This window comes from Siphateles boraxobius, unplaced genomic scaffold, assembly GCF_051911475.1.
Source record: "Siphateles boraxobius isolate OS27281-9 unplaced genomic scaffold, OSU_SipBor_1 47, whole genome shotgun sequence".
Taxonomy (NCBI): domain Eukaryota; kingdom Metazoa; phylum Chordata; class Actinopteri; order Cypriniformes; family Leuciscidae; genus Siphateles; species Siphateles boraxobius.
In genome coordinates this window covers 2,597,501-2,620,000 of record NW_027509108.1, presented here as the reverse complement: position 1 = coordinate 2,620,000, position 22,500 = coordinate 2,597,501, and the positions used below count along the sequence as shown (strand labels likewise).

The window sequence follows — 22,500 nt, the reverse complement described above, 5'->3', positions numbered from 1 at the left end:
CACACACACACACACTCCTCTGCTCTCTCTCTGTCCACACACACACACACACTCCTCTGCTCTCTCTCTGTCCACACACACACACACACTCCTCTGCTCTCTCTCCATCCACACACACACACACACTCCTCTGCTCTCTCTCTGTCCACACACACACACACACACACACACACTCCTCTGCTCTCTCTCTGTCCACACACACACACACTCCTCTGCTCTCTCTCCATCCACACACACACACACACACACTCCTCTGCTCTCTCTCTGTCCACACACACACACACACACTCCTCTGCTCTCTCTCTGTCCACACACACACACACACACACTCCTCTGCTCTCTCTCTGTCCACACACACACACACTCCTCTGCTCTCTCTCTGTCCACACACACACACACACACACTCCTCTGCTCTCTCTCCATCCACACACACACACACACACTCCTCTGCTCTCTCCCCATCCACACACACACACACACTCCTCTGCTCTCTCTCTGTCCACACACACACACACACTCCTCTGCTCTCTCTCTGTCCACACAAACACACACTCCTTAGCTCTCTCTCTGTCCACACACACACACACACACACACTCATCTGCTCTCTCTCCATCCACACACACACTCCTCTGCTCTCTCTCCATCCACACACACACACTCCTCTGCTCTCTCTCTGTCCACACACACACACACACTCCTCCGCTCTCTCTCTGTCCACACACACACACACACTCATCTGCTCTCTCTCCATCCACACACACACTCCTCTGCTCTCTCTCCATCCACACACACACACTCCTCTGCTCTCTCTCTGTCCACACACACACACACACACACACTCCTCCGCTCTCTCTCTGTCCACACACACACACACACACACTCATCTGCTCTCTCTCCATCCACACACACACTCCTCTGCTCTCTCTCCATCCACACACACACACTCCTCTGCTCTCTCTCTGTCCACACACACACACACTCCTCTGCTCTCTCTCTGTCCACACAAACACACACTCCTCTGCTCTCTCTCTGTCCACACACACACACACACACACTCATCTGCTCTCTCTCCATCCACACACACACTCCTCTGCTCTCTCTCTGTACACACACACACACTCCTCTGCTCTCTCTCTGTCCACACACACACACACACACTCTTCTGCTCTCTCTCCATCCACACACACACACTCCTCTGCTCTCTCTCTGTCCACACACACACACACACACTCCTCCGCTCTCTCTCTGTCCACACACACACACACACACACTCCTCCGCTCTCTCTCTGTCCACACACACACACACACACACTCCTCTGCTCTCATGGTCACTTAAGGTGCTTTCACACCTGCCTCGTTTAGTTGGGTTGAATCGCACTTGAGTTGTTTTTCCCCGTTAGTGCGGTTCGTTTGGGCCGTTGTGAAAGCAGCAATCGCACTCGGGTGCGCGCCGAAAGAAAACCAACGTGAGAACGTGATACGACCTTGAACAGAGTTCTGCCAAAGAACTGTGCATTTCTGGTCTAAACCAGCTGCCGTAGTCAGCTGCGCTGTGCATTATGGGATGGGGACTAATGTTTGTTGACAGTTTGCACTAGCATGGCAGCTCGCGGACAAACGTGGAGTTCTGAGGAGGTGCGGAGTGCATTAAAACATTATTTTCGAGCCGCATCCTCGCTCCATTCTCAAATGTTATTGTTTGCCTAAAGTAGTTTAGACAAACTATATGATACACTATGACCAGGGATACACTCAGCCCACGCAGTCGTCTCTCCACAGTAAAAAGATGTCTGCCGGATTTTCCTCCTCTTTGTTTACTTCCAGGAGCTCTGCAATTTTCCCTGCACGTTAATTCTGACCAATGGAAGTGCAGTTACCTCTGGCCAACGAGTGATGTGGATGTTGTCACGTGACTGCATTCTGGTTTGTTTCATCAACTCATCATCTGATTCGGACCAGAGCAATCAGTGTGGTGTGAAAAGGAACCAAAACGCCTGAAAACGATACAAAGTATAATTTTTCGCTCTTAGTCCAGACCAGATGAACCGAACTACAGGTGTGAAAGCCCCCTAAGTCTGTATTTGGAGAGGATTTGTCTTCTTTTCTACAGTTGTGGGGCTGTAGCTGTAGTCAGTGGGGGGTGTAGTCTGATGGAGGAGTTGAAGAGCGAGTGTGTGTAGAGGATGAGGTTCTGCTGAGCTTTTATTGGCGAGGAGGGCTTCATATCGGACTGACTCAGGATCAGACTGATGGAGGTGATGCCAGAACTGAACACATCTCTTCTGGATCTCCATGTTCAGCGGGTACAAGCCTAGCTCAGCCCTGCAAGCTCTCACACACACACACACAAACTAACTCAGCCCTGCAGGCGGCAGTGGACGTGTTTCTATGAACCCCTAAAATATTTGGCAACTTCCAATTGTAGTTTTTCTATTGGTGTTTTATCCCAATTTTTTAAAATTAGAACTGGTCCCCAAATTTCAAATCCATATAAAATAATTTGTTTTATTATTGAATTATTTAATTTTATTCAGGTTTTAATGGGTAATTTTAAGTGGCCACATCGTGACTTTATAGCATAAAAAGCCCTCCGAGCCTTTTCACTCAAAGGCTCGTCCTTTGGGTTTGGACAGCCAGACCGAAGCGTCCCGAAGCGCTGATGTCGATGCCCAGATAGCAATAGCTAGTGCTGTGCTACACACACACACACACACACACACACGCACACACTCAGATAGCTATAGCTAGTGCTGTGCTGCAGGACCTGGCCTTTACACAAACACTCAGATAGCTTTAGCTAGTGCTGTGCTGCAGAACCTGCTCTTACACACACACACACACACTCAGATAGCTAGCTAGTGCTGTGCTGCAGAACCTGCTCTTACACACACACACACACACTCAGATAGCTAGCTAGTGGTCCTGGCCTTTATGCGTGAACTGGTGTTTGTGTCCCTGAGATCTGGCCTTCTTCTGGAACACCATCACTCTGGTTTTGACTCTGGTTTTGACTCTCTCTTCCTCTCTCTCTCTCTCTCTCTCTCTCTCTCTCTCTCTCTCACACACACACACACACACACTCTGTCTCTCTCTCTCTCTCTCTCTCTCTCTCTCTCTCTCTCTCTCTCTCTCTCTCTCTCTCTCTCTCTCTCACACACACACACACACACACACACACACACACACACACTCTGTCTCTCTCTCACTCTCTGGTGTGTGAAAGTGAGAGTGACCTGTACTGACACACAAACACACTCCTATCTCTGTCACAGCTTCGTTACGCACAGTTTGTGTAGAAATGTCACTTAGAAATGATCCAAACAAGTGGCGTTTATTGCCACACCGATTGTCTCTCATCTGCTCACGTGACCTGATCACCTGACTGAAGGTAATATACATTAAATAAACTTAATAATGAACCTCGTCTCGATTTAATCATGTATGTGATTTCTCGGATAATGATAACACATGTTAAGAACTAGAAGTTAATAATTTTAATATGGTTAATACCTGATGGAGTCCGAGGCCTCGTTTCTCTTTTATTAATCTTGCTGGATGATTTCCCGACACTTGCCATGAAGCCAATAAATCGTCTACAAACAAACAAACTTTCGAAAAAAAAAATGTGGGATTCTTATGTTGGTAAAGATCGTCTTAGAAACTCGGGAACTATTTCATCAGTAAAACCCAGAAAGTTCAGACGGCTGAATTGAAGACTTTCTGCTGTTTCTGTTTACACGACACTTCCACGCGCTTGTGCGTTGTCGTAGCAACGGGTTGCGCGCGCACGCCAAGCAGGATGCAGTTACCGCGAAAAACTGACACAGGTGAAGCTGAGGTACGTTTTAAAATCATATTTACTGCATTTCTCCGATGTAGATTCAAATTATGCGAAATAAAAGGCGTAAAACAGCACAGACAAACGTTGTGCTTCCAAATGTATTAATTTGTTTAATTGTTTTGTTTATAGATCAATATAGCGACGCGAATATTTTTTTGGAAGAAATACATTCAACTGTATTAAAAATTAAATTTATATTTATAAAAAATGGCGTTCTATGATTTATATTAAATGCTTTAAGTTTAGTTATTTCTGATATTTCAAAAAGTCCTAGTGTAGCTTATCCAACACATTTTGGTAGCCATTTTGAGTCATGTGACAAGAAAACTTTAAAACAGGGCCCCTTCAGACCCTCATGTCTGCATTAGGTATTTTATTAATATTATTATTAGGCCTATATGTTGGTCTTTATTTAAAAAGTCATGTTTGGTTCAGGTAAAACTCTTAAAAATCTATTTAATTTGTTACCCGAAAATTCATGATGTTTATAGAAGCAATATTTTCTCAAATGTTTAAAAGTAGATTTTGAAAGATTTGTCATTTTTACCATCCCAGGCATCCCTGTCAATTATCGGGTCAGATATCCTAAATAAATATTTAATACATTAATAAGAAATGTATAGGCTATTTGAATAAAATACATTATTCTCCAATATTTTCCCTTGAAATAAATGTAATTAGTTATACGTTTTTTTTTTCTATTTTCTTCATTGATGATGATTGTTGTTCTGAAAGATTTCTAATTTTTACCATCCCTGTCAATTATCGGGTCAAATTTTAACTGGAGTCCTAAAAAATATGGATTACATTAATAACAAATAGGCTAATTGAATAAAATACATTAATTCTCCAATATTTTCCCTTGTAATAAATGTATTTCATCGTTGTTGATTTTTCTGTTTATTATTGATGTTAATTTGTTCTGTCACCCTCCTCAAACACACTTTATGGCAGCTGTAAGCAGCACTCATAATAAAAGTCGGCCTATATCATCGTGCACTGTTCCGCAAAACGTTTTGTTCCTTGCTTGTATACGCGCTGCGCACCTGTCAATCACACGGATGACGTGGGCGCGTGTATATAAGCCGAGCGCTGTCCGAGCGCACAGAAGCACGGCACTTAACGCAGAGCTCGTGGATGTATCAAACACACTCACACAACAAACCCACCGGTCCTCAATGTGTCCCGTCATGGACCTGCACCAGAGTGTGAACGCGGTGATCCAGCAGCACCAGTCTCGCGCTCTGCCCGGTACCAGCTCGCCAAGCGTCCTCCTCGCGTACAAAAACGCGACGCAGAGACTCTGCGCGACCAGCTTCAAAGTCAGCACGCTCTCCAAAACGGGAATGGGCATCCTGAAACTGGCCACGACTCACCTGAAGCAGCAGGAGAAGAAAGCGCGGGTGGTGCGCGCGTCCAGTCTGGGGAAAGTCGACTGTCGAAAGTCTCCTCTTGACCAGCTGGCCGCCCTGGTTTTGCACGGGCAAGCGCGTCTCCAGCCGCTCGCGAACGAGGCGCACGGCTCCGCAAAGCCGCAGAACTGCAGGCGCGTTGTGGTGCTCGGGGCGCCGCGCGTCGGGAAGACCTCGATCCTGCGCCGGTTCCTGCGCGACGGCTTCGAGGAGCGATACGAGCCCACCGGTGAAGATTTCCACCGCAAACTCTACCACATCCGAGGCGAGACCTACCAGATAGACATCCTGGACGCGTCCGGGGAACGCGCGTTCCCTGCCAAGAGGAGACTCTCCATCCTCACCGGTGCGTAAAACTACCAACACGCTCTTATCTGGGACAGTTTGGGCTGTAAAGCGTTCCTGAATTGCCAGCCCGATCTCATTAAAGTGCACATCGTTTATAGCACGTGCAATTTATGCGAAAAAAAAAAAAGTTTTTACGCAATTTATGGCGTAATACGCACGTACTCCACAGCACTAATCCTACACAAGGGGTTCAGTGTGTATCATATGCACGTAAAAACTTTTCTTTCTTTTTTTGCGTATAAATTGCACGATAAATACAATTCGTGCTTTAGATCCGCATTTTCATGAGATCGTGTTGTACTATGGCTGTTTTGGTGTTGTTGATGATGTTTAAATGGTTTCTGAAGAACCATTGATGAAGAGACGCAGAACCTTTTTGGTTCTAATTTGAATCTTTCTTCTGAATGCATATTTTTATGCAGCATTTATTTGTGTATTTATTAAATTGGATGCACTTTTTTTAAAAAGCATCCAAGCATCACTCAAAAGGTTCAATCTCAATAATAAATATAATAACGGGTTAATATCTATCTATTATTAATAATACTCATTAATTTTAAAAAAATCCTTTTAATTAAGAAAAAAAATTGGATATAAACATGAATACTTAATAATAATAACAGATTAATAATCTATATATTATTAATAATGCTCATTAATAATATATTTTGTTTTATTTGGTTAAAATCCTTTTAATTACGGCAACAAAAAAAACCTGTAAATTGAGTGAATCAACATAATTTTTCTTGCCCTTAATAAAAAATCCATTATTTATTGGCTTTAATATATCTGCCGAATTTTCTTATCGGGCCGATAACAACAGCACCTTATTTCACTGTTTTAAAATCTATGCTTAAATCTTCCTTATTTGGACAAATTATAGTGTGTCAAAAGTTTAATTCGAATCGTACATTTTTATATCTTATTTATTTAGTTTTCATTATTTTAACTTTATGCACAGCACTTTGGTCAACCTACGGTTGTGTTAAAAGTGCTTTATAAACAAAGATAATGAATGAACATATATCGGCTATTACCGATATGTTGGCCGATAACCGTGCATCCTCTGAATACTCTGAAAGCGGTGTGTTTGTCTGCGTGTGAGGTGTTGTTCTGACGGTCTCTCTCTGGTGTTTCAGGAGATATATTCCTGCTGGTGTTCAGTCTGGAGGACCGCGGCTCGTTCGAGGAGGTGTGTGCTCTTCACGCCGAGATCCAAGCGGCTAAAGCGGCCTTACACAAGCAGAAGGTGTGTGTGCCGACGGTGATCTGCGCCAACAAGCTGGACCTGGCGTCGGGCCAGCGCGCGGTGTCGCGGACTGAAGTGCTGCGCTGCTTCGGCACCGGCTGCGCTCTGTTCGAGACCTCGGCGAAGGACGGTGTGAATCTGGAGCAGGTGTTCGAGGCGCTGGCGCGGCGTGGAGGACTCCCGCTGGAGACCGGACCCTCGCAGCACCGGAAAGTGTCCATCCGTTCGTACCAGGCGCTCCGGGCGGCCACCGGGAGTAAAGCGACGGCGTGCGACGCTCCGTGTGGAGCGATATATCCACTCGCGCGCAGACCGAGCTTTGGCACTGACCTCCGGCTGGTTCTCGGGCCCAAAGGAAACAGGAAACAGGGCAAAGCGCTGGACAAGTGTCCGATTCAGTGAAACAACATCTGAGAGACACATACCTGTAAAAACAAACAGCACTGACAATGTTCAACGTTTCCACAGATATACGTGTTTGCCAGACAAGCAGGGGTGTTTAAACTTTTTTTGTTGGTGCATATGGATTAATAACAATACTGTTTACATATTATGTTATATATGAAACTGGTCATTGCATTTCAATCCTGGCCTATAAAATCCCTCTGGTGCTCTTCGCGTGTCGGGCAAAAATGACCGGAATTATTTTTATTCAATTAAATTAATGTACTGTATTTTATTTTGATAATATTTTTATTTAAAAGTTTGTATTTTCAGGGGATTTTATGGTACTAAATTATATTTACGCTGTATTTATTATCCATTTATTCTCTTTTTGAGCATAGACTCAAATAAAATTAAATTTCCAACTTAAACTGTCATAAATCTTGAATGCTTTAGAGCACAGACTTAAGTTAAATTTTTCAAAGACAACACTTGGCAGATTATTGCTGAAGTGAAAAAAGTTTTAAAAAGTAAAATCAGAAAAGGTATAGAATTTTACTTTTGTTTTGAAAAATGTGCAAAAATACTATTTAAAATTTTTATATAAAATACATATTTTCAAAAACATGGTTTACTCTAAAACTGTGAAAGCAAAATCTAAAATAGTTGTGTTCAAAATTTGAGTCTGATATCTCAAAAAATGAGCTTTCGGTCAGATTGTGTTCGGCTGCAGTACCAAACACTTCCACTAGAGGAAATTCGTCTCCCATTCATTTCCAATGCGCTCATTTTTGACCGCATGGAGCACAAGTGTGACTATTTTTTTCAGGACCATTTAACCTGTTTGAATCATGTCCATGATTTTTTTTGTGTTCACACGGCAAGTGCCAAACCCTTTAGCGAGTTTCGTACCATTCCAATGAAGAAAAAAATGTGTCGGTCATAAATGACTGAAGAGCACCAGAGGGTAAAATGCATATGAATGTATTTAAAAATAGACATAACTATACTTTTATTTTACTTAATGAATCAGAGAGGGACAATGACACATGTATCTGAACTCTAGCTTCTTTAATGTTGGCTGAAATTGATTTAATGTTGTAAAAATGTGTTTAATATCAAACCATAATTGAAAGGATCCTCTGTTGCCTTAAAGTAGATGCCATATTTAATGACTGGAATGAAAACAATGCTGTGAATGATAATGTTTAAAACAGTACGACAATCTTTAGGCCACTTTTATCGCTCGCTCAACTGTTAAATTAAACATGGTATCTTTCTGATTAAGATCCCCTGAAAAAAACAGGACAAGCCTGTTGCTCGACTGGTTTGTTGAATGCATGCGGTGCTGTATATGTACACATTTTAAATAAAATATTTTCATACAAATCATGTTGTCACGAGTACAGTCTTGATTTGGTGAATCTGCACTGACAGATGCCGACTCATCCGAGTAATAAAGTGGAGAGAAGTGTGTCACGATTCATGCATTCAAAATAAATAAATTATTGAGAGCATGTGGGCGTTCAGATGAAACGATAAAGCCTTGACTCTCTCGATTGCATAAGACTCTTCAGTCGCTGTACAGGATGTGCTGTAAGAATAAAGAAGAGGAAGTGAACCTTAAAACATCAAGGCTGCGTGAACTTCTGTCTATCTATCTATCTATCTATCTATCTATCTATCTATCTATCTATAATTTACAGCTCTAATATATGTTACTGTAATAATACCATGGAAGGTAACTCATATATCATTTGGGAAACTAGTTGCTTCAAACAGTTCGAGTTTAAAAACTATTTATTCAGACAGTACTGTGAGCAAAGAGAACAAAGAGTAAAGATGATCTGATGGTGTTGGTTATGTTTTGACATAATCATCATTTGACCTGAGTCACTGAACTCAGTCAACTGAACTTTTTAATTTAATCCAAATGATTTCCTAAAAGTTGTTCTGATATAACAATGTGTTTTAGGCACACACAGACATCTAGAATCAGTGAATGAATCTCAACAATGGTGACAAACAGAATATTCAATTAGGAAAAGGAAATTACTAAAACAAATCATATCATAATTTATTCATACCGCAAAGCATGATGGGAGCCATTTATGAGTTTTGATTGATGGCACCCAGAATTACCTAACTACCAGACTATTCATGTCCTTCTCTGTGGGACTCGAGTCAGTACACTAGTTTAATAGCGTAAGCTTCTGTTGTTGTACGTCACACGCATCACACACATGACCAGCGTCGGCCAAATTACTTTATTGCTAAACTATCGACCTCAGCTTGGAAACAACTGACCTAAGCGCCGCGGCAGGAACATTAACTTTTTTCTGTTTTCTTGCAAAACATACAGAGATGACATGTCTATGATATACAGCTTTGTATACAAAATACAAAAGGAACGTTAAATTGTGCTCATGAGAGACAATCATTCTCCACGATGATTGGCCGAGAAGACGTGATAATAACGTGAGATTAGAAGACATAATCATGACGGTAGACGTAGATCAGCTAGATCAATGAGTATAGAAGCCTATGATTACAACGACCATCATTTGAAGTGCCACAAGATTCTGAAATTATCGTACATTGTGGGATTTTTTTCATTATTTATCGTACATCGTACAGTGGTCAAAATTATCATACAAATACGATAATTATCGTACGCCTGGCAACACTGTTAGCTGATGTTTCAAATATGGTAAGGGACTTAACATTTCCGTCACACGCGTAAGGTATTCGGGCCAATCACAATGCAATGGATCGCTGGCCAATCAGAGCACACCGCGCTTTTCAGAACATGAGCTGTGTAAAAATGTCAGAAAGGCGGGGCATAGAGGAGCAACAATAATGTAAAGTATGTGTAAAATAATTACTTTTTTAAACCTAAAACCACGTAAAATAAATGCTTTATTAGCTGGTTGTCCTGCATCTTCAATAAACAAGCTACAGTTAGTCCAAAATGCAGCCGCTAGAGTTCTTACTAGATCAAGAAAATATGATCATATAACACCGATTTTATCATCACTTCATTGGTTACCTATAAAGTTCCGTATTAAATACAAGGTATTGCTTTTGACTTATAAAGCTCTAAATGGTTTAGCTCCAGTCTATTTAACGGATCTTCTATCGCCTTACAATCCATCGCGCTCTTTAAGATCACTAGATTCCAGGCTTCTGGTCATTCCTAGGATATCCAGATCCACCAAAGGAGGCAGAGCATTTTCACATTTAGCTCCGAAGCTCTGGAATAGCCTTCCTGATATTGTTCGTAGCTCAGACTCTCTCTCCCAGTTTAAAACTAGACTGAAGACGCATCTATTTAGCCAGGCATTCATATAAATTTTTTATCTTACAGTTACTGTAAATTCGGCCTCTAGTTCATAAACGCCAGAGGAGAACTGGCCCCCGACTGAGCCTGGGTTCTCCCAAGGTTTTTTTTTCTCCATTGGGTCATCTGATGGGGTGTTAGGACACCATTAGGTCACTGGATGGAGTTTTTTCGGTTCCTTGCCACTGTTGCCTTTGGCTTGCTCAGTTGGGGATATTCAAATTAATTAACCAATCATACCATTGATCAGCTCTACCAAACTAGGATGTCTTTTTTTCCAGTAATAAACAAACATTGTTAAGTTGTTTTGATTGATACTGTGAAGCAGCTTTGATACAATCTGTATTGTGAAAAGCGCTATATAAATATATTTGACTTGACTTGACTTTAAAACATGGCATTAAAAAGATTACACAAAACAATGTTATTTTAAGAACCATCATATGACGACTTTAATATAAAACTGCAAAAACCTAATGTGTATAGTGATATGAGGTAGATAGATAGATAGATAGATAGATAGATAGATAGATAGATAGATAGATAGATAGATAGATAGATAGATAGATAGATAGATAGATAGATAGATAGATAGATAGATAGATAGATAGCTCTTCAGATAAGTGTGTGTGTTGGTCTGTGGAGGGTTAATGTGTGGCAGTTGTTTGTGCGCTGGCTGACATTTATGCAGCTGAATAGATTGAAAGGCAGTGGAGGTTGTTATTCATCCTCTGGAGGGGAGATTCATAATTACACCTGTTCAGATCTGTGGACACAATCCTTATCTCCGCAGGCAGAAATGATGGCTTTGAAAGTGAGAGCGCTGAAATGAAATATTGACCCACTAAGAGGAAGATCATCGAGTTTTCAATTTGATGTTTTTTTCGACTCTGGATATGTTTGAAATGGCATACTAATACTTGCAGCATTTCTGCAGTGCTTATTCACAGTGTGTACATGTATGTATGCACACTACATTTGCCTAAATGTGCAGTATACAACTGAAGAATTAAGTATGGAATAAAAAATGTACTGCCGCATATGGCAAATTTATTTATTTTTTTGTAAAAATTATATTTCAAATACAGCCATATACTAAAAAATATGCAAACTGCATGGATTAGGAAATACATATTTTCAGGACCTTTAAGCCTTCAATTGTCAAAATATATTACAAGATATACATTTTCAACCTTAAAATATTTTTTTGAGTTAAATACTAAATGTATTTCTATTAAATATTTTGGACAATAGAAAAATACAGTATTTAGAGACAATACATTTACAGTTGGTTAAAATGGCCATATTTATAAACCATAAATATATTTATGTAAATATATATTTTAAAATGTTATTTTTTTAACTTTTTTTAAAATACAGCTTAAATTTTTCTCTGTGAAACCATGCATATTATGCATCAAACTATAAATTATTTATATCTGACATGTGATGACAATCATACTGAGATGACAATCATATTTCACTCATTTATTACAACAAATGAATCGTTATTCAAAAGAATATAATTTGCAAATTAAAATTTGACGTGTCTCACAAGATTAGCGACATGCAAAATTCATGAATACATAAAGACATGAACTATGACTTAATTTTGTGTCTGTTCCTGTTTTTTGTTGTTGTTGTGTGGATCATATGGACTGCTATATGAGTTGACTTGAGGCAAGGCTCTGTCTATGTTCTGATGAAATCCCGTTGATCATCTGTTAGAGAGTCTGTGGATGATTACAGGAGATGTTCAGTAATCACTGCAGCTTGTTAAAATGTTCAGTCTGGTCTCTCAGCTTTGACAGTGTGAAGCAACAGGATCATCATGACCGGAGAGATGAAACCCTTCAGAGCAGCGCTGTGTTTGTTTCATCACATCAGGAACCCAAACAGACCGTCTGAGAATAACAGCCATTATATGGTCCTGTATGCACTCCTACACACAGATCTGCCCGTGTCTCTGCGGACGTGAATGAGTGTGAAGGTCATTACTGACTCAATAGAGTGTGTGTGAGTGGCGTAAATGCAGGAGCTGCTGGATAGGGAACTAATGGTTGTTCTCTTTCATTCATCAGGAGACTTAATGGAGTTTTAATGAATATTATTAAGTATAGGTAAGCTTTTTTTTTTAATAGACCCATATGAGTGAAAAGAATAGATCTATGAAATGAATGTGGGTGTTTGAGAAGGAAAACTTTACTGTTTTGCCATTACATTTCCAGTATACAAATATGTATGTTCATTTTCTGTGGAATACCTTCTGTATTTGAGCTGTAATTGTCTAAATGTGCCGTAAACAACTAAAGATTTAAGCCTGGTATATAAAAAAAAGAAAAAAATGTATGCTATAAATGCTAAGAATATATGCTGTAAACAGTGCAGCTTACAGAAATACTCATATTTTTCAGGTTGAAAATATATTCTGTTTAAACTTTCAACTGCCAAAATATAGTACAAAATTACTTAAATTTAAATGTATTTTTATAATGTATTTTTGACAGTATACGTATATTTATATGGTATATTTACAGTAGGCTAGATAAAAAAATTAAAAAATATATAAGGAGATGTATGTATATATATATTTAAAATCTATATTATCAATATATATATATATATATATATATATATATGTGTGTGTGTGTGTGTGTACAGTATGTGTGTGTGTGTGTATACAGGTGTGTGTGTGTGTGTACAGTTTGTGTGTGTGTGTGTGTGTATACAGTTTGTGTGTGTGTGTGTGTGTGTGTGTGTGTATACAGTTAGTGTGTGTGTACAGTTTGTGTGTGTCTGTGTGTGTGTACAGTTTGTGTGTGTCTGTGTGTGTATACAGTTTGTATGTTTGTATACAGTGTGTGTGTGTGTGTGTGTGTGTTTGTTTTTGTGATTTGTGAGGACACAAATGTGTATAATGATATGGGTATTACAACTTGAACGTGATTTATGAGGACATTTCCTGAGTCCTCATATTTCAAATGGTTTTAAAAACATATTAAGCAGTGTTTTATAAAAAATGTAAAAATGCAGAATGTCTCCTGTGATGGGTAGGTTTAGGGATAGGGGCAGTGTGTGTGTGTGTGTGTGTGTGTGTGTGTGTGTGTGTGTGTGTGTGTGTGTGTGTGTGTGTGTGTGTGTGTGTGTGTGTGTGTGTGTGTGTGTGTGTGTGTGTGTGTGTGTGTGTGTGTGTGTGTGTGTGTAACGGGTCGGTTTAGGGATAGGGGCAGTGTAAGGGGATAGAATATACAGTTTGTCCAGTATAAAAAACATTACGCCTATGGAATGTCCTCACAAATCACAAAAACAAAGCTGTGTGTGTGTGTGTGTGTGTGTGTGTGTGTGTGTGTGTGTGTGTGTGTGTGTGTGTGTGTGTGTGTGTGTGTGTGTGTGTGTGTGTGTGTGTGTGTGTGTGCAATCACATCATGATCACTGGCACACGCTGATTGGCCGCTGATCCTGCAGCCAATGAGATTGCTTGTCTTACAGCAAATCCTACATGCTTACAGCAGCGTGTCTGTGTATCTGTTGATAGTCCAAGTCCACACTTGCTCTGCGGCAGCAATAGTCAACAACTGCAAACATGATCATTGCCATATTCAGTAACATGCTAAAACTTTTCAGAGAGTTGCCATGATTGAATGTCATTTCATATTGAGATCTCTGTCACATTTGCACATTTAAGACATTTATGGGAGATACATTTCCTTTCTGATGCTTGTCTATTCATACTTTGCAGTCACGTGACTGCCATGGATACCTGGCGGGCAACAAACGCACACAAAATGGCCAATACTACATTCAATTATATAGTTAGGCTATTTTGTTTCCATAGCACATTACCAAAATGTTTAATGACACTAATAACACTAAAAACAATACAATTACTAAATATGAATAATATCACTAAAATGATATAGGCCTAAAAACAGTCTTTAGTTCACGAACAGCACAACTCTGCAATCTGTGAAAATCAAAAGCAGCTTCAAAAACTTGTTTAAAAAGAAATATTCTTCTAATTTTTTACTGTCATTAATGTAGGTCCACAAGGGAAATATTAAGCCAGTAAATTAAGATAGTCGCTATACCGTTATATCCATCGTCGTCTCTGAGAGAACGCGGCGTAAATGCAGCGACAGATGCTGAAAGCTCAGTCCGTTTCTACTTTCAGTTTCGGGGAATGAGCGCGTTTACATGCACGCTCTTAACCCGATTATGCTGAATAATAACAACTATCTGGCATGTCGTTACACCTCAAAAGACCAACTTTTGTATATTAAAACTGGCGGCGTCCTGGCAAGATCCTTGATTAGTTTACTGGGTTTCCTTGCTAGAGAACGATGTTGTTGCCCGCCAGCCAGTGCTTGTGACGTCACGTCCAAAGTATGAATTATAGGTTTAACTAAACCACAACTACATTTAATTTGCCATTTGGATGTGTTTACATGTGTACAGTTGCTGTGAGTTTCTGGAGTAATGTGGTGTTGGCATGGCAACAGACCCTCTGCAATGTGTCCTAGAGGCACGTGTGTCCTTCACAACACACACTTCCTTTTCTTCTCCTGTTTTAAGAGTTAAAAAGACCTGGCTGACTGTGTGTGGACTTAAAACCAAGAGATAGAGATCAAAACAAACTACTTTAACTTCATCTCTGAGAGACAAGCGTAAATATTCATTAATACTTTTTTTTTTTAAATGATTAGACAAAAGGCCAGTTCACTCCAAGAACGATAACTAGTTTTAAAAATTGTTTTAAATATAACAGAATAGCGGAGACCACACCCCTATTACAATAACGACACAGAGGAGCAATATCATTGGAATCACTTCCTGGATTATTTGTTCCCTGTTGCTTTAAATGCTCTTTAAAGCAGGATGGATTCTGATTGGCTGTCAATGTTTGTATCATCAATTTGCTGAAAAAATCTCTAAGATATCGCTCCTCTGTGCCATTATTGTTATAATTTTGGAGTGGATTCTGCTAATGTTTTATACAACTATACACTGTAAAAAATAAATAAAAAAAATTCCTGTTGTTTTTACCAAAAAATTGGCAGCTCTGGTTGCCAGATTAACAACAGTAAACACGTAAACATATTTACAGAACAACCGATTGATATGCTTAACAAATTGTAGAGGTGTTTTTTAGATATGTACTAGGGGTCTTATGATTTTATGATGTTAAAAGATCATATGAAATGCTCTTGAGAGCATTTTCTTTCTTTTTATGAGAGCACTTCACTAAGTTTATGAGTATTTATTTATCTGTCCTTATGTGTAGTGTAGTGTCCTGTGTTCTTGTGTTTTTTGTTTTGGATGCCATAGAATGTCATTGCACTGTAAAACAAATTTACCTACGGGTATAAATAAAGTAAACAACAACAACAACAACAACAAATATCAAAGTATAAAACTGTAGTTTACAAACAATACATTTTTAATTAAAACCAATCAATCCAACAATGCACACAGCTAACATCTGTTTTGTACCATTAAAATATACGGACAACCACCATAATAATGTAGACAGTAAAAGAGGAAGCCACAAGTTTAAAAATAAAAAAAAATGGTCAATGACGGTCAGCTACGGCTGCCCAACAAAAACTGTAAAAATAAAGTAAAATATCCTAATTTAAATAAAGTGCAAACAACTTTTACAAATATTTCCCCTATTGTACAGCTATTTACTGAATTATTACGATCAAAAACCTACACTGTAAAAAAAAACCCATAAAAAACAGTCAATGACTGTCAGCAATGGCTGCCATACAAAAAACATAAAATTAATGTAAAATAACCTAATTTAAAAAAGTGCTAAAGATTTTTACAGATATCTTCATTCAACTTTTTAACAGAAACAGTTATTTCATATATATTTCCTGAATTTTTACTAACAAACACACTCAGTGAAAAAGGTGAATCTCTTGCAGTGAACTACGTCAATGTATCAGCAACTACACAGTTACTGTCTGTTAAATAAAGCAACACACATCATTTCATCAGTGTTTCTCTGTTCGTCCTGGACTGAAACACAGTTACTGTCTGTTAAATAAAGCAACACACAGCATTTCATCAGTGTTTCTCTGTTCATCCTGGACTGAAACACAGTTACTGTCTGTTAAATAAAGCAACACACATCATTTCATCAGTGATTCTCTGCTCATCCTGGACTGAAACACAGTTACTGTCTGTTAAATAAAGCAACACACATCATTTCATCAGTGTTTCTCTGCTCATCCTGGACTGAAACACAGGCTCTACACTTCAACACAATGTTGACACACAAAACAGACAATACAGAAACACTTTACATCCCAACAGAACATTAAACTCTAACAGATCTCTCAAGATCTCTGCGTCTTCACTTATTACAATCCAGATTCTTATTGAGAAATAATAGAGGTTTAGATGTTGATGTTTTATTGAAAATAATAAAGTTTGATGTCACCATTTTGGTGATCAGTGTTTGCTAGTTTGGCTCTGGACCTTTCAGTTTTTAACAATAGATCTTCTCTGGTTGCTTTAACTGTGTCTCTGATAAAAATTTGTTATTGTAGAAAACAAGGAAGACAAAATCAGATCAGATAATCTTGGTCACTTTCAGCGATGATATAATGACTACATCATGTAGAGGCCTGCACCTGAAGTCTAATATTTGATTGTGTCATTAAATATTAGTTGTTAATTTTGCATGTCAAAACTGGTCAGAAAATCCTGCAGGGCTGTGATACTTAGATAGATTTTATGAAGTCATTATACAGAAAATGTTGTAACCGGATCATATAGACTCACTCAGACATCTATAATCAGCGTATGAATCACAACAATGGTGGCAATGAAAAAAATTCAGATAAACTCTGAACTCGTCACAAAACAAAATACAAAAAAGTCACAAAAAAGCATTGTTGATTGTCACCATTGTTGAGATTCATATGTTGATTATTCATGTTTTTATAACTCCTAAATAAAGCAGCTCAAAACTTTTTCTATATATATTTTTTTAAATTTCAGGATATTATATTGTTATAATACTAGTGCCACAATATTACAAGGGTCATGTGAAAAATTATGACAATCTTACACTGTATATTATGTAACCTCAGCTAATATATTTAGATATTTGGTTCAAAATCATGTCAGAGAATCAGTTAGGACTGTAACCATAACTATAACATCATCATTAAGAGGCAAATATCATCTGATGCGTTCATTTTTCCTGTATTTATTGCAATACTAAATGTGCTTAAAAATCACAGATAAAGCAACTGATAAGAGAAACTGATTTTATGGTTTTTGTTTGGCACCCGTAGCTGTGTGACCATTTCTTTACGATTATTTTTTACAATGAAGGTATTTGATCATAATAATGCAGGAAATACCTGTAAAAAAAGTTTTTATTTTTTATTTTAATCAGTTTATTTAATTTGCAATGTTTTACTTTAATGTTACAGGTTTTTTGGGGGCTGCTAGTCATTTGACTGTTTTATCATTTAACTGTTTTGTTACTGTTTAATTACAGATCCTATTTGTAATTTTACATACATTTTTATTTAAGAAAACAGAAAAATACTGTGTGAAAAATACAGAAAATTTTCTAATAAAAAAATGCGAATTACTGGAATTTGTCATTAAGGTCACAATACCTAAAATAATAACTGAATTTTTAATTTACAGATATTATTTGTAATTTTACAGAGTTCTAAGTACAATTTAAAATGAAATAAAATGATCGTCAAAAAAATCACAGTTTTTTTCTGTAAAATTAGGATTTTTTTCAGTGTAGAAAGCAGAAGCTCCACAGAGTCTTTCACGCAAACACAAAACACTATATAAACATTATACTGACACGCATGACACTAAAATAATGCAATAAACATTGACTAAACAACAGAAGATGTAACATAAAACTCAAATGCACATAACTGATAATTTATTTAGTTTTATAAAAACAAAACTTTTAAGAAACATGATTCCCTTTCAAGGGAACTCGAGCTGCGTTGAGACGCGGTGGGAACGCTCTGCGTGATTGCGTCGTGAAGCACGTGTATAATCAGTCCAATGGAAGAGCGAGACGTCATAGGCGGTGACGTCATAGACCAGGAAGCTATAAAGCACATCAGAAAACAGACCGCGACAGCTTCTGTTGCCTTCAGCAAGCGATCTGTGTATTCTGTCCTTGTCATATTTATTGTTGTCTGTCAAGTTGCAATATATATATATTATGGCAAAAGAGAGCAAGCAGCTTTTGTGTTGTTCCCTGCCCACGTTATATCACGGGTGGGGACACACACATCAGCTTTTTGTTACTATTTGGGAGTGGAGCATGCCACAGTCAGTTCTCGAGGGGGCTGACTGTGAGCATTGCGAGAAACTGTCCGTGAGGACGCTCCGCTCCCGCCGGGCGTTCTTCGAGGAGGACGGTTCGGTTCGCGCTCCCCGCGCGGGTCCCGCTGTTGCCGATGCACGGCGGCGACTCGCATTTTGGGGTTCGCAAACGGATCTGACAGCGGGGGTTGGGACGGGCTCTGCCCTATCTCAGCTTTCACCTGCCAGATCCAGTGCTGGCGATTTCCAGTTCCGAGGAATTGGTATCGTTAGTGTTTTGTTTAGAAAAAGAGAACAAAACAAATAAAGATATTAAGAAAAGGCAGATGTTTGAGTTTTCAATAAATGAATAAATAAGTCAGCTCATAACTCTGTTGAATAAAGAGGTGCTTTAAAAGGAGGTTTATCTAGTGTTGTTGCTAGTTAAATATTTTCTGGCCAGCTGAACTTTATGAGAGTGAAAATAAGGAGTTTATTAGATGAAATAAATCTAAAAACAGAAAAACTCTGTATCTCAGCCTCCTCGTCGGGGACTGCCGTTTACCCTATCTCCACACCACACTGAGGTGTCAAGATCGTGGAATAAGTCGTTTTCTATTTTATGTGTTTAATGCCCTACGTCTAACTATAGTAATGCTATGGGTATTAAGTATCATGGTATGACAGTGCCTCGGGTTAAAGAGACGCTTGCTAGCTTTCTCTCTCCCGAGTCGGCGTCATAATTTTTAACCCCGACGTTATACCCACCAGCCATCTAAATAAAAAATTTTTTAGGCAACGCTGGTGGGTAAATTATAAAGACATGGATGAATGTGAGGTTGTCAGCACTGACGCTATTCGAGAATTGCGTCGTGCAAAAACAGATAAACTATACTGGGGAGGGACGGTTTCGAGAAATCGTTTCTCCTCTGCGTCCTCTGGGTGGCGACTCTCTGAGGAAGGTCGCACATGGCCAGTTCGGTTGTTTTCCTGCTGGTGGCCACGGACTGATATATATATATATATATATATATATATATATATATACGTTTTTTCTGATTTAAAAGTAAAGAAAAATAAGATAAAATTATGTCTGTTCTTCTGGATGCTCCGCTTTCAAGAAACTAAGAATAAACCGTTCAGCGGCGTTCCAGAGGTTTCTTCCTCACCAATCTATGTTCCTGAGACTGCTGGGCGGAGCAGTCTCAGTCTACTAAGCTCCTCGCAGCACAGCGAGCATCGCCATTTGGGCTCCTCCACAATCAAAGGGGACTTGGGTGGCGGTAGCAGTCTAGCCAGTTAGAGATATGCAAGATCTGAGGACTATTTTATCTCTAAAAAAGCTTGGACAATAGGAAGCCCTGATGTCGAGGCTATCAGGCTTCTAAAGGGTGGTCCCCTCCGGGGTAGGGATGGTTTTTGAGAAAATCGTTTCTCCTCGGCGCCCTCTGGGGTGCGACTCTCTGAGGAGGGTCGCAGCGCTGCCAGTTCGGTTTTCCTGCCGGTTCGCAGTTCAGGACACCAAGGTGTCAGTGTCCCCAAACGATCCTCCGAGGGGGGTCGTAGAGCAGTCAGTTCGGTTTCCCTGCCGGTTCGCCGTTTCAGGGTGCCGAGGTGCCTGCTTTTTCCAATGATCCTCCGAGGAGGGTCATTGGAACTAAGTTATTTAAAGGGAGGCAAGATCTGAGGACTGTCATCTCTAATAAAGCTTCTGAGGGCTCCTCCGGGGCAGGGACGGTTTTGAGAAATCGTTTCTCCTTGGCGCCCTCTGGGGTGCGACTCTCTGAGGAGGGTCGCAGCGCTGCCCGTTCGGTTGTTCCCTGCCGGTTCGCCGTTCAGGGCACCGAGGTGTCAGCGTCCCCATACGATCCTCCGAGGAGGGTCGTAGAACGGTCAGTTCGGTTGTTCCCTGCCGGTTCGCCGCTTCAGGGCACTTGAGAGACTGGTTCCCCTAGTAGAATTTCTGGCAGCGTGGAAACTACTGCCACATATTTCTCGGTGGGTCCTGCACACTATAGAAAAGGGTTCAGAATTCGGTTCTTGTCCGCCCAGATTTCTAGGGGTCCTCCCCACTGTGGTGGACCCCGAGCAGGCTTTGGTTATGGAGCAGGAAGTACTGACACTTCTGCAAAAGGAGCTGTAGAAGGGGTTCCTCCTCCCGGCAGACAGTCAGGGTTTTACTGCCATTACTTCATTGTTCCGAAAGAGGATGAGGGGTTGCGTCCTACTCTAGACCTGCGTCAATTAAACAGCATATTATGCTTACGCTAAATATGATTGTGTCACAGATTCAGTCCGAGGACTGGTTTGTCACAATAGAGTTAAAGGACGCTTACTTTTCTATCCATCCTCATCACAGGAGGTTCCTGAGGTTTGCTTTCAGGGGCGAAGCATACCAGTATCGGGTTCTTCCATTCGGCCTAGGTTATCACCCCACACCTTTTACAATATGCGTGGATGCAGCTCTGGCTCCTCTGAGATTCCAGGGCATTCGCGTATTAAATTATATCGACGATTGGTTGATTTTTAGCTCAGTCCGAGCTTTTGGCAGTTCAACATCGAGTTGTCGTTCTGTCCCACATAAGGAAGTTGGGGTTGCGGCTCAACACCAAAAAGAGTGTACTCCTCCCAGCTTGAGGACCACTTTCTAGGTGTATTATGGGATTCGACAACAATGCAAGCACGTCTGTCTCCTGCACGTATTTCTGCGATTCTCACAGCCGTAAAGAATGTAAAACTAGGTCAGTCACTCACTGCAAACAGTCTCTGAGACTGTTGGGGCTCATGGTAGTTGCGTCTAACGTAGTTACTTTTGGCCTTTTGTACATGAGACCCCTGCAGTGGTGGCTCGGGACCAAGGGGTTTTCTCCGAGGGGAAATCCGTTTTTCGCATGATCAAGGTCACGCGGCTATGCCTTCGTGCCTCGGTCATGTGGAAGAAACCTTGGTTCCTCGCCCAGGGCCCAGTGCTGGGTGCTTCTTGTCGACGCGTCACGCTATCGACGGATGCTTCCCTCACAGGATGGGGGGCGGTCATGAGTGGCCGCTCGGTGAACGGTCTTTGGCTGGGGCTCATGGCAGTTGCGTCCAACGTAGTTACTTTTGGCCTTCTGTACATGAGACCCCTGCAGTGGTAGCTCGGGACCAAGGGGTTTTCTCCGAGGGGAAATCCGTTTTCGCATGATCAAGGTCACGCGGCTATGCCTTCGTGCCTCGGTCATGTGGAAGAACCTTGGTTCCTCGCCCAGGCCCAGTGTTGGGGGCTTCTTGTCTACGCAAAATGTGATCGACGGATGTTTCCCTCACAAGTCGGGGGCAATCATGAGTGGTTGGTCGGCGAAGGGTCCGGACAACACACTGATGGTCTCGTATATCAGAGCAGATATCCTGTTGAGGCAGGGGCTGTGGCCCGGGGAATGGAGACTTCACCCCGAGGTGGTGGAGCTTCTTAGGGAGAACTTCGGTCAAACTACAAGTCGACCTTTCGCATCGCTTGTACAATGCATTGCCCTTGTGTTTCTCCCTCACGCATCCAGCTCCGCTTGGACTGGATGTAATGTAATAGGTGTGGTTGCCACTACACCTATACGCTTTTCCCGATATCTTTGCTCCTGGGAGCT

General features: G+C 40.4%; 3 protein-coding genes across 3 annotated transcripts in view; 1 reads left to right on the top strand and 2 right to left on the bottom strand.

Moving 5' to 3' along the window:
- The window catches only part of mycbpap (mycbp associated protein), a 42,276-nt gene extending 38,503 nt beyond the window's left edge, over positions 1-3,773 (bottom strand). The window contains exon 1 of the mRNA XM_077201361.1: positions 3,513-3,773. Within this exon, the coding sequence (XP_077057476.1) occupies positions 3,513-3,579 (67 nt within the window). The 5' untranslated portion in view covers positions 3,580-3,773. The remainder of the gene's footprint in view (positions 1-3,512) is intronic.
- Positions 1-22,500, bottom strand: part of LOC143710510 (B-cell receptor CD22-like) — a 773,497-nt gene that overhangs the window by 701,130 nt on the left and 49,867 nt on the right. The window lies entirely within an intron of this gene.
- Positions 4,708-8,628, top strand: rasd2b (RASD family member 2b). The gene is made up of 2 exons (XM_077201386.1): positions 4,708-5,601; positions 6,743-8,628. Exons 1-2 carry the CDS (start codon positions 4,791-4,793, stop codon positions 7,252-7,254), a joined length of 1,323 nt encoding a protein of 440 aa, XP_077057501.1. The 5' UTR covers positions 4,708-4,790; the 3' UTR covers positions 7,255-8,628.